The 12371-nt window shown below is 52.7% G+C and overlaps 1 protein-coding gene across 1 annotated transcript; it reads right to left on the bottom strand.

Moving 5' to 3' along the window:
• Positions 1-5909: 5909 nt before the first annotated feature.
• Positions 5910-10406, bottom strand: LOC137357474 (platelet glycoprotein Ib alpha chain-like; the record flags this gene model as incomplete). Its single annotated transcript, XM_068023819.1, has 3 exons — positions 5910-6304; positions 6913-7066; positions 9819-10406. Coding segments are annotated over 3 exons (1137 nt in total), but the record flags the coding sequence as incomplete, so codon positions are not given.
• Positions 10407-12371: the final 1965 nt, after the last annotated feature.

Here is a 12371-nt window from a genome sequence, read left to right as displayed (position 1 = left end):
CTCCTTCGAAGGCTTGAGTACATACACCTTCACTTTGTATTCCCTCACCTCATTCTTCCGACCAAAATGCACCATTTCACAGTGAAGGAAAGAACGAATCCTGATGGGATAAGAAAGCCGTTCGATTGACAAGCCAGCGTGATCCAAATTGCATTCCTGTAGTGCCTTTCACAACCTCACCCCTTTAGCACCCAATGACGCAATTGTGGAGTGGGGTTACTGCGGTAACATTACTTCTCTGCAATAAATTACGTCAGCCATCATAGAAACCGTACAATCATAGAGATTTACAGCATAGAAAGAGGCCATTCAGCCCATCGTGGCTGCAAAAACATCCCCTCGAGCCCCCTCTAAAGCTCTTTCCCAAAATCAACACCCCCCTCCCTGGTTGTAGACTCCACAACCAACAGGAATGGGACCTTCCTCTCTACTCTATCTAGACCCCTCGTAATTTTATACACTTCAATTAGCCTTCCCCTCACCCTCCTCTGTTGCAAACAAAATACAACCCCAGCCCATCCAATCTTTCCTCCGAACTAAAATTCTCTGGTCCAGGCGACATCCTCGTGAATCAGTCATCGGTCTGCCCAGTTCACCAGCCTCTCTCTGCCCTCTTAAAGTCTGCTGCTATCATCCTCCCTCTTTGCGACGACAGTTAGAGATTCAAGGCGATCGGCACGAGGGACACCATTTTTTTTTTCGTGCAGTGAGTGGACAGGATCTGGAATGCACTGCCCGAGAGTGCAGTGGAGGCAGAGTCAGTCGAGGCTTTCAACAGAGAATTGGACAGGCCACTGAAGGGAGAGAAAAAAAAAAATGCCGGGCTACAGGGAAAGGGTGGAGGTGGGGGGGTGGGGGGGGGAGGTGGGGGGGGGTGGTGGGACTAGTTGAGTTGCTGCTGCAGAGAGCTGGCACAGACTCGATGGGCTGAATGGCCTCCTTCTGTGCCGTAACCATTCAATGATCGTTCCATGACGCTACGCTTTTCTGAAGCTTCTTCGAAAAATAGGAGCAGGAGTAGGCCATTCGGCCCTTCGGGCCTGCTCCGCCATTCAAAAAAATCATGGCTGATGGTCTAATTCAGTTCCCTGTTCCCGCTTTCTCCCCATATCCCTTGATCCCTTTGGCATTAAGAAATATTTCTATCTCCTTCTTGAATATATTTATTGACTTGGCCTCCACTGCCTTCTGCGAGTAGAGAATTCCACAGGTTCATCACCCTCTGAGTGAAGACATCTCTCCTCATCTTGGTTCTACCCTGTATCTTGAGACTGTGACCCCTGGTTCTGGACTCCCCAGCCATCAGGAACATCCTCCCTACATCTAGCCTGTCTAGTCCTGTTAGAATTTTATAGGTTTCTATGTGATCCCCTCTCATTCTTCTAAACTCTAGTGAATATCGGCCTAGTTGACTCAATCTCTCTTCATACGTCAATCCTGCCATCCCAGGAATCAGCCTAGTAAATCTTTGCTGCACTCCCTCCATGGCAAGAACATCCTTCCTTAGATAAGGAGGCCAAAACTGCACACAATACTCCAGATGTGGTCTCACCAAGGCCCTGTATAACTGCAGTAAGACATCCCTGCTCCTGTACTCAAATCCTCTTACAATGAAGGCCAACATACCATTCGCCTTCCTAACTGCTCGCTGCACCTGAATGCTTGCTTTCAGCGACTGGTGTACAAGGACTCCCAGGTCTCGTTGCACCTCCCCCTTTCCCAATCTATCACCATTCAGATAATAATCTGCCTTTCTGTTTTTACGACCAAATTGGATAACCTCATATTTATCCACGTTACACTGCACCTGCCATGCATTTGCCCACTCACCCAACTTGTCCAAATCACATTGGAGCCTCTTTGCATCCTCCTCACAGCTCACATTCCCCCCCCCAGCTTTGTGTCATCTGCAAAATTGGAAATGTTACATTTAGTTCCCTCACCCAAGTCATTAATATATATTGTGAATAGCTGGGGCCCAAGCACCGATCCCTGCACTACCCCACTAGTCACTGCCTGCCACCCGGAAAAAAACCCTGTGTATTCCTACTCTCTGTTTCCTGTCTGTCAACCAATTCTCAATCCATGCCAGTATATCACCCCCAATCCCATGTGCTTTAATTTTGCACGCTAACTTCTTATGTGGGACCTTATCAAAAGCCTTTTGAAAATCCAAATACACCACATCCACTGGTTCTCCCTTATCTATTCTACTAGTTACATCCTCAAAAAACTCCAGTAGATTTGTTAAGTATGATTTCCCTTTCGTAAACCCATGCTGACTTTGTCCAATCCCGTTCTGCTATCACATCCTTTATAATAGACTCTAGAATTTTCCCCACTACTGATGTAAGGCTAACTGGTCTGTAATTCCCTGTTTTTTCTCTCCCTCCTTTTTTAAATAGTGAGGTTACATTTGCCACCCTCCAATCTGTAGGAACTGCTCCAGAGTCTATAGAATTTTGGAAGATAACCACCAATGCATTCACTATTTCTAGGGCCACTTCCTTTAGTACTCTGGGATGTAGATTATCAGGCCCTGGGGATTTGTCAGCCTTTAACCCTATTAATTTCCCTAGCACTATTTTTGTACTAATACTGACTTCCTTCAGTTCCTCCCTCTCATTAGACCTTTGGTTCCCTAACATTTCTGCGAGGTTATTTGCGTCCTCGTTTGTGAAGAGAGAACCAAACACCCAAGACAGGTCGTCCGGCCGTTACGGCATTGCTGATCGTGGGATCTTGCTGTGCTTAAACTGCGTTTCCTGCACTGCAGCACTGACTGCACTTCAAAGCAGTGCTTCCCTGTCTGCGAAGCCCTTCGGGATGGCTTGAGGTGGTGAAAGGCGCTACAGAAGGGCAAGTTCCATTTTTCCGGCTCCTTTTAACGACACCACGGGTTAAATCTCACCTCTGCTCCCAGCGCTGCTGCCACCTCCTCATGTCCCCGCTCCTCGGGGGAATTTGGTCGAAGCTGACTTGTGAAGAACTGGAAACCACACAGTGTTCTTCACAGTGTCGGGGAACGGCTGTGGAATTTTAAGTGAGTCAGAGAGTGGCTGCTGTTCTCACCTCTAATAATACCGAGGCCCCCTTGGGAGAGCCAGGCCCTGAGAGGATGGGGTTGGTGGGGAGGGGGAGGGGGAGGAGGACCGACAGATACGTGGCGCAGTGCGCTTCCAAATAGCTTCCCCCACCCCTGCACCCCCGCGTCGAGAGACAGCCACTGTGCACGAGCTGGGAGCCACATCCAGCCGTGAATGGTGGTGGACAATTAAACAACTAACTGGAGGAGGTGGCTCCACAAATACCCCATCCTCAATGATGGGGGAGCCCAGCACACCAGTGCGAAAGATAAGGCTGAAGCATTTGCAACAATCTTCAGCCAGAAGTGCCGAGTTGATGATCCATCTCGGCCTCCTCCTGAAGTCCCCAGCATCACAGATGCCAAACTTCAGCCAATTCGATTCACTCTGTGTGATATCCAGAAACGACTGAAGGCACTGGATACTGAAAAAGCTATGGGTCCTGTCAATATTCCGGCAATAGTACTGAAGACCTGTGCTCCAGAACTTGCCACGCCCCTAGCCAAGCTGTTCCAGTACAGCTACAACACTGGCATCTACCCTGCAATGTGGAAAATTGCCCAGGTATGTCCTGTACACAAAAAGCAGGACAATCCAACCCGGCCAATTACCGCCCCATTAGCCTATTCTCAATCATCAGTAAAGTGATGGAAGGTGTCATCAACAGTGCCATCAAGCAGCACTTGCTTAGCAACAACCTGCTCAGTGATGCTCAGTTTGGGTTCCGCCAGGGCCACTCAGCTCCTGACCTCATTACAGCTTTGGTTCAAACATGGACAAAAGAGCTGAACTCAAGAGGTGAGGTGAGAGTGACTGCCCTTGACATCAAGGCAGCATTTGACCGAGTATGGCATCAAGGAGCCCGAGCAAAACTTAGGTCAATGGGAATCAGGGGGAAAACCCTCCGCTGGCTGGAGTCATACCTAGCGCAAAGGAAGATGGTTGTGATTGTTGGAGGTCAATCATCTGAGCTCCAGGACATCACTGCAGGAGTACCTCAGCGTAGTGTCCTCGGCCCAACCATCTTTAGCTGCTTCATCAATGACCTTCCTTCAATCATAAGGTCAGAAGTGGGGATGTTCGCTGATGATTGCACAATGTTCAGCACCATTTGCGACTCCTCAGATACTGAAGCAGTCCGTGTAGAAATGCAGCAAGACCTGGACAATATCCAGGCTTGGGCTGATAAGTGGCAAGTAACATTCGCGCCACACAAGTGCCAGGCAATGACCATCTCCAACAAAAGAGAATCTAACCATCTCCCCTTGACATTCAACGGCATTACCATCGCTGAATCCCCCACTATCAACATCCTAGGGGTTACCATTGACCGAATGGTAATTCAGCACAGTGGCGCAGTGGTTAGCACCGCAGCCTCACAGCTCCAGGGACCCGGGTTCGATTCCGGGTACTGCCTGTGTGGAGTTTGCAAGTTCTCCCTGTGTCTGCGTGTGTTTTCTCCGAGTGCTCCGGTTTCCTCCCACAAGCCAAAAGACTTGCAGGTTGATAGGTAAATTGGCCATTATAAATTGTCACTAGTATAGGTAGGTGGTAGGGAAATATAGGGACAGGTGAGGATGTTTGGTAGGAATATGGGATTAGTGTAGGATTAGTATAAATGGGTGGTTGATGTTCGGCACAGACTCGGTGGGCCGAAGGGCCTGTTTCAGTGCTGTATCTCTAATCTAATCGAAAACTGAACTGGAGTAGCCATATAAATACCGTGGCTACAAGAGCAGGTCAGAGGCTGGGAATCCTGAGGCGAGTAACTCACCTCCTGACTCCCCAAAGCCTGTCCACAATCTACAAGGCACAAGTCAGGAGTGTGATGGAATACTCTCCACTTGCCCGGATGGGTGCAGCTCCAACAACACTCAAGAAGCTCGACACCATCCAGGACAAAGCAGCCTGCTTTGATTGGCACCCCATCCACAAACATTCACTCCCTCCACCACCGACGCACAGTGGCAGCAGTGTGTACCATCTACAAGATGCACTGCAGAAACGCACCAAGGCTCCTTCGACAGCACCTTCCAAACCCGCGACCTCTACCAACTAGAAGGACAAGGGCAGCAAATACATGGGAACACCACCACCTGCAAGTTCCCCTCCAAGTCACACATTATCCTGACTTGGAACTATATCGCCGTTCCTTCACTGTCGCTGGGTCAAAATCCAGGAACTCCCTTCCTAACAGCACTGTGGGTGTCCCTACCTCACATGGACTGCAGCGGTTCAAGAAGGCAGCTCACCACCACCTTCTCAAGGGCAATTAGGGACGGGCAATAAATGCTGACCTGGCCAGCGACGCCCACATCCCGTGAATGAATAAAAAAAAAGACACCTCACCGGGAACGGGACTCGGGCCTACAGGTTAGGCTTGTCAACTCCAGTTGGATGTAATCCTGGAAATGGCCGTCACCCGTCCTCCCGCCACCGACCCCCACAAACCCCTGCTATTGGTCGCCGGATACTCCCACCCCTGCCCCTGAGCCTTCTCACAGCCAATCAGAAAGCAAACAGACTCTTGGATTCCCGATTGGATGATTCTCGACGGTGAGTCAAATGTCGTTTTTAATCCCCAACTCCAATATTTTTATAACAATAAACCAATGTTTCCAAAGAAAATTAAAATAAAATACTAAACAATTTTTGTTTGGTACCCCTATGACTTTTACTTTGCTCCCGGGTTCTGCTCGCACAGTGCCCTGGAGATTCATCCTTAATTCCCAGAGTCTCCATAGCAACCCTGGAGATTGGCAACTCCCCTAAATCTCAATGTGTGCAGGGGGGCCCGAGAGAACCCACCCACCCCTAAATTAATCATGGCAGTGGGCCCCACTCATCCTGAGGCAGCCCCTCGGGAACGAGGATGACTTTCTTCCACTCCATGCTTGTGGGTCCCCAGGTGACTGAATAGTCCAATTCGGGATCCGCGCACTCTGCCGCAGGTGGGCGGGTGGTGTTTGGTGGGGCGAGTGACTGGGGTGCTCGGAATTCCGAACGCTCCTTCCTCTTGGTCGCTGCCTGGGCATGTCGACGTTGTTCGAACGGGCTGGCGGATGCTTCCTCTCCATTTTGGGCGGTCCCGGGCAAGAGATTCCCACCAATCGGTGGAGATGTCACATTTTTTTTCAGCGAGGCTTTAGGGACATCCTTGTAGAGTTTCCTCTGCCCTCCTGGTAGCCTCTTGCCGTGACGCAGCTCGGAGTAGAAACCTTGTTTTTGGGGAATCTTGCGTCAGGCATGCGGACGATATAACTGACTAGCCATGACCAGTGTCTCGATACTGAGGATGTCGGCCTGGGAGAGGACACTGATATTGGACCGCCTGTCCTGCCACTGAACTTGCAGGATCTTGCGGAGGCACCGCTGGTGATATCTCTCCAGGGCTTTGAGATGTCTGCTGTACAGCGTCCATGTTTCGGATACCTACAGGCGGGCAGGTAACACTGCGGCCCTGTAGACCATGAAATTGGTGCCAGGTTTGGGGTCTTTGTTGTCAAACACTCCTTCCCTCAGGCGACCGAAGGCTGCAGTGGCACACTGGCGATGCTGAGTTTTATCCTCGATGTCTGCCCACCTGTCCAATCTATCATCCAATGGTCAAATGTGGTGGGTTTTCTTGCGGTGCGACTTCTGCTTCTGCTGAAGCTGTTCTGCGTTGCGTTTGAACGGGAATCAGCGTATTAGCACGGGGTCCCCGGTCTCCTCCTTCAGCACACCCACCTCCAGCATCCTCCCCACCTGCGAAACACCCTCCAGCCCCCTACCGCCGCCAAATCCCAGCTTAATGGCAAACTGCCTGCAAATCTCCAAACCCTACACTTGCATCGCTCTGCCAAAGAGCCAGCACTGGCACGATGGGCCAAGTGGCCTCCTTCTGTGCTGTGGATCTTCTGCGATTCTGAACCCACGACATTTGTGACCTGAAAACTGCTAACAACAGGATGGTCTGGACTGGACTGGACTGGACTGGACTGGAACACAAGGCACTGAAAACGCTTTTGGTCGTGTGCGATCCTGAGCCGAGCAGGAACAGGAAGATCCCAGGTTCAATCTGTGCTGTGTTCACTGATCTGAGCCCTGCGCCTGGGGCGGGGGTGTTGGGGAGGAGCTACAATTCAGCTCATTGTCCCTGGGCTAGAGCTCCGCTTGATGCAGGCACCCCTGCCCATCCCCCGCTCCCCTCCACCCCCACCACTGCTGGAAGGCAGCTTAGGGCAGGTTTGAGTCCAACTGCGATGGCTCCCACAGTTGAATATCTCGCTGATGAATTTCCCCATCTGGCTTCACGCATGCAGGCTATCATCACTTTGGTGAGGTACAAGAAGCATTGCACCACTCCAGTGAGAGTTAGCCTCCAACAATGGGGGAGCTTTAAGTCATTTCAGCCTGGGACAGTAATTAATTAAAATACCCTAATTTCAGTCCTAGGACTTTAATTAAATTAAAGACCCAAATTTCGATCCTAGGGTTTTAAATTGAAACCCCAATTTCAATCGTAGGATCTTAATTAAATTAAAGGCCCTGATTTCACTCCTAGGACTTTAATTAAATTAATGACCCTGATTTCAGTCCTAAGACTTTAATTAAATTAAAGCACCTAATGTTAGTCCCAGGGCACTAATTAAACTAAAGACCCTGATTTCAGTCCCAGGACATTAATTAAGTTAAAGCCCCTGATTTCAGTCCCAGGACATTAATTAAGTTAAAGCCCCTGATTTCAGTCCCAGGACATTAATTAATTTAAAGCCCCTGATTTCAGTCCCAGGACATTAATTAATTTAAAGCCCCTGATTTCAGTCCCAGGACATTAATTAAGTTAAAGCCCCTAATTTCAGTCCCAGGATATTAATTCAATTAAAGACCCTGATTTCAGTCCCAGGACATTAATTAAAGATCCTAATCTCTGTACCCAGACTTTAATTAGATTAAAGTTCCTGATTTCTGTCCCGGGACGTCTTTAGGTAAAATGTGACTGAGCCAAGTGCAGAAATGAATTAATCCATTGGAACATTAGAAGATTATCTGGAATCCATTGCCTGAAAGTGAGTGGAAACAGATTCAATAGTAACTTTCAAAAGGGAATTGGATAAATACTTGAGAAGAAACATTTGCAGGGGCTATGGGGAAAGAGCAGGGACCAATTGGAGAGCTCTTTCAAAGAGCCAGCACAGGCACGATGGGCCAAATGGCCTCCTTCTGTACTGTAAGATTTTGTTATTCTGTGATTGTCCTTTTTGTTCTCTGAAGATGTTCTGAAGGACTAGAGACAAAACTGTGAAAGACAGAACGCAATGTGTCTCTCACTCTTTATAATTCCCTTCCTTGTCCTCACTCTCCCTCTCTCTCTTTCTCGCTCCCTCTCTCTCGCCCTTTCTCCCTCGCTCACTTACCCTCTCTCTATCTCCATCTTTTTCACTCTCTCTCTCCGTCTCTCTTGTTCTCTCATTCTCCCTCTCTTTCTCTAACCCTCTTTGCTCTCACAGTCTCTCTCTCTCCATCTGTCTCTTTCTCTCTCTCTCGCTTTCTCTCTCCTCTCACTCTCCTTTCTTTTTTTCTCTCCTCTCTCTCTCTTCTGTCTCTAGATGTCTCTCTGTCTCTTTCTCCCTCTCCGTCTGTCTCTTTCTCTCTCCTCTCTCTCCTTCTCTCTTTCGCTCTCCTTCTCTCTCCTTCCTCTTCCTTTCTCTCTCTCTCTCGTGGAGTCACTGGGTCAGAATGAGCTCACTCACAGACTGTCTGGGACATACAAACCCAATACTGTGACGACAGCACAGCAGATCATCAATTCCTGAGCACGGGGCACCATCACTCTCCTCCCGTCCCCTCCACTCCCTTCTCCTCCTCTCCCCCCCGCCCCCCTCATCCCCCTCTCCCCCCTCCCCTCCACACCGCTCCCCTCCCCTCTCCCCTCTCCCCTCCACCCTATTCTCCCAGCCCCCTCGCCTCCCCGCCCCTCCCCACACCCTGTCCCCTCCCCTTCCTCTCCTCCCCTCTTCCCCAGTCCCCTCACCTCCCCTCCCTGAATGAAAGGCCCCTCACCCGCTATTCCAATCGAAGGGTCACCAGGCAACAGGTGGGAGACACCCTTTGAACTTGCATCTCCTGTTACCCTAATTATTTTGTGGGTGGGGGAGGGGAGGGGAGGGTGGGGGTGGGGTGAGAGGGGAGGGTGGGGGTGGGGGTGGGGGTGGGGTGAGACTGGGGGGTGGGTGGGAGAGTGGGGGGGGGAGGGGAGTGTGGGGGTGAGTGTGGGGAATGGGGGAATGGGAGAGTGAGGGTGAGAGTGGGGAATGGGGGAATGGGAGAGTGAGGGTGAGTGTGGGGGAGGGGAGAGTGGGGCTGAGTGTGGGGGAGGGGAGAGTGGGGGTGAGTGTGGGGGAGGGGAGAGTGGGGGTGAGTGTGGGGGAGGGGAGAGTGCGGGTGTGTATGGGGGAGGGGAGAGTGGGTGTCAGTGTGGGGGAGGGGAGAGTGGGGGTGAGTGTGGGGGAGGGGAGAGTGCGGGTGTGTATGGGGGAGGGGAGAGTGGGGGTGAGTGTGGGGGAGGGGAGAGTGCGGGTGTGTATGGGGGAGGGGAGAGTGGGGGTGAGGGTGGGAGAGGGGAGAGTGAGGGTGGGGGAGGGGAGAGTGGGGGTGAGTGGGGCTGAGTGTGGGGGAGGGGAGAATGGGGGTGAGGGTGGGAGAGGGGAGAGTGAGGGTGGGGGAGGGGAGAGTGGGGCTGAGTGGGGCAGAGGGGAGAGTGGGGGTGAGTGTGGGGGAGGGGAGAGTGGGGGTGAGTGTGGGGGAGGGGAGAGTGGGGCTGAGTGTGGGGGAGGGGAGAATGGGGGTGAGGGTGGGGGAGGGGAGGGTGGGGCTGAGTGTGGGGGAGGGGAGAGTGGGGCTGAGTGTGGGGGAGGGGAGGGTGGGGCTGAGTGTGGGGGAGGAGAGAGTGGGAGTGAGGGTGGAGGAGGGGAGAGTGGGGGTGAGGGTGGGGGAGGGGAGGGTGGGGGTGAGGGTGGGGGAGGGGAGAGTGGGGGTGAGGGTGGGGGAGGGGAGGGTGGGGCTGAGTGTGGGGGAGGGGAGGGTGGGGCTGAGTGTGGGGGAGGGGAGAGTGGGGGTGAGGGTGGGGGAGGGGAGAGTGGGGGTGAGGGTGGGGGAGGGGAGAGTGGGGGTGAGGGTGGGGAGGGTGGGGCTGAGTGTGGGGGAGGGGAGAGTGCGGGTGAGTGTGGGGGAGGGGAGGGTGGGGCTGAGTGTGGGGGAGGGGAGAGTGCGGGTGAGTGTGGGGGAGGGGAGAGTGGGGGTGAGTGTGGGGGAGGGGAGGGTGGGGCTGAGTGTGGGGGAGGGGAGAATGGGGGTGTGTGGGGGAGGGGAGAGTGGGGGAGAGTGTGGGGGAGGGGAGAGTGGGGGTGAGGGTGGGGGAGGGGAGGGTGGGGCTGAATGTGGGGGAGGGTGGGGGTGAGTGTGGGGGAGGTGAGAGTGGGGGTAGGCGAGGGTCCCAGCTTTGCGACAGGTGAGATAAGAGGTCCCAAAGGGTCAAATCCATGATTGGCAATTTAAAGGATGCACGGGGTAGAGACTGAGAGGCACATTTCAGACTGTTGTTGGGAGTGACTACCAGCTACAGATAGGCAGAGGTGCCCTCGATGCTTTTAAGGGAAGGTGGATGCAGTGTTGGGGTGATGTTGGGGGAGGGGGTTTCTGAATGGTGGCTGTGCCACCTAGACCCACCCTGCGAATACCCAATGGCGCCCAGTCCCTCCTTGCCACCTCTGAACTAAGTGCCCCTGCTGACGTTTGTAAAGAAAGTGGTGGGGAAGGGGGTGCGGCTTAGGACTGTACCCTGATGGTTCAGTGGGTGAAGGCACTGCCCCCGTCCACCCACTGGGACGGACCTGGGTTCCTCTACGGTTAGTTGATCTCGGAGGGTTGGGTCAACAGCGGAGGAAATGCTTTTGACCCCAGTGACTTATGGAAGGGTAAATAAAAAAGCCCCCCACCCAACCATGGAGATGTCAGGTGAAGGCAGGATGTGACTGGCTCGTGATTCCCCCCATGGTCGAATAGCTATCACCCAGGCTAGCACCACGGCATTCTTCAATGCAGAACACATCACAAGATGCTTTCGGAACGTAGGACCTGCCAGGGGAGGAATGATCAAACACTCTCGACCATCCCGGAATTCACAGGGGGAGCAGGATTACACAGCAAGATCCAAGGGGAGGACCAGATGTGGGTCAGGAGAAGGAACTGCAAGCTGAGTCAACAAGGTGGTGTGGAGAAGGTTTCTATAACCGGAGAGCGGGAGGAGGAGGAAGGTGTGGGAGAGAGAGTGGGAGAGGGAGAGGAACAGGGAGGGAGAGCTGTTTAGAGGGGGAGAGGAAAATGGAGGCGTTCTAGAGAGTGAGGCCAAGGTCACTGAAGACGAAGTGGTGAGAGGGGAGGGGATGAGGGGAGGGGAGGAATTGAGGGCATGAGGAGAGCAGAGGGGAAAGGGAGGCGAGAAGAGGAGAGGATGTGGAAGGAGAGGGGAAGTGGGTGAGGGGAGAGGAGGCAAGGGGAGGGGAGGGGTGGAGAAGGGAGGTGAGAGGTGAGGTGAGGGGAGAGGTGTGTAGGGGAGGGAAGAGGAGAGAGGAAGTGAGTGGAGGAGAAGGGAGGGAGGGGAGCGGTGGGGAGATGGGAGGAGGGGTGACAAGAGGGGAGGGGAGAGAATGAAGGGATGGCAGGAGAAGGAAGGGTAGGTGATGTTAAATTCCCAGAAAGGTTGTTTTGGAAGGATAATGCTGGAGCCTACATTTACTCAATTTCACATTTATTGTGCAGAGTAAAAGGATTACAAACACGTAGCTCCTCACTCAATACCCTCGACCAGCCTCAGTGAGTGTCTGCTTATAAGTGCTCAACTAAGAGCCCTTAACCTGCATAGAATCAAACCACTGACACACTATTAATGGATGAGGGGGAGGGAGGAGGGGAAGGGGGGGGAGGGAGGTGATGAGAGGGATACAGTAAAGCTTAGAGTTAGGGGACTATAGGGTGTGGGAGATTGGTCACTTGAGCAAGGTTCTGGAGGGCGGTCAGTGTCCTGGAACGCAGGGAGCCCAATGCAGTCCAGCACTGTGAACATCAGGGAGAGAGAGAGAGAGAGAGTGAGAGAGAGAGTGAGTGAGTGAGTGAGTGAGAGAGTGAGTGAGAGAGTGAGAGAGAGAGTGAGAGAGTGAGAGAGAGAGTGAGAGAGAGAGAGAGTGAGAGAGAGAGAGAGTGAGAGAGAGAGAGAGAGAGTGAGTGAGAGAGTGAGTGAGTGAG

This window comes from Heterodontus francisci, chromosome 48, assembly GCF_036365525.1.
Source record: "Heterodontus francisci isolate sHetFra1 chromosome 48, sHetFra1.hap1, whole genome shotgun sequence".
NCBI classification, from domain to species: Eukaryota; Metazoa; Chordata; class Chondrichthyes; order Heterodontiformes; family Heterodontidae; genus Heterodontus; species Heterodontus francisci.
This window is presented reverse-complemented; position numbering and strand designations above follow the sequence as displayed.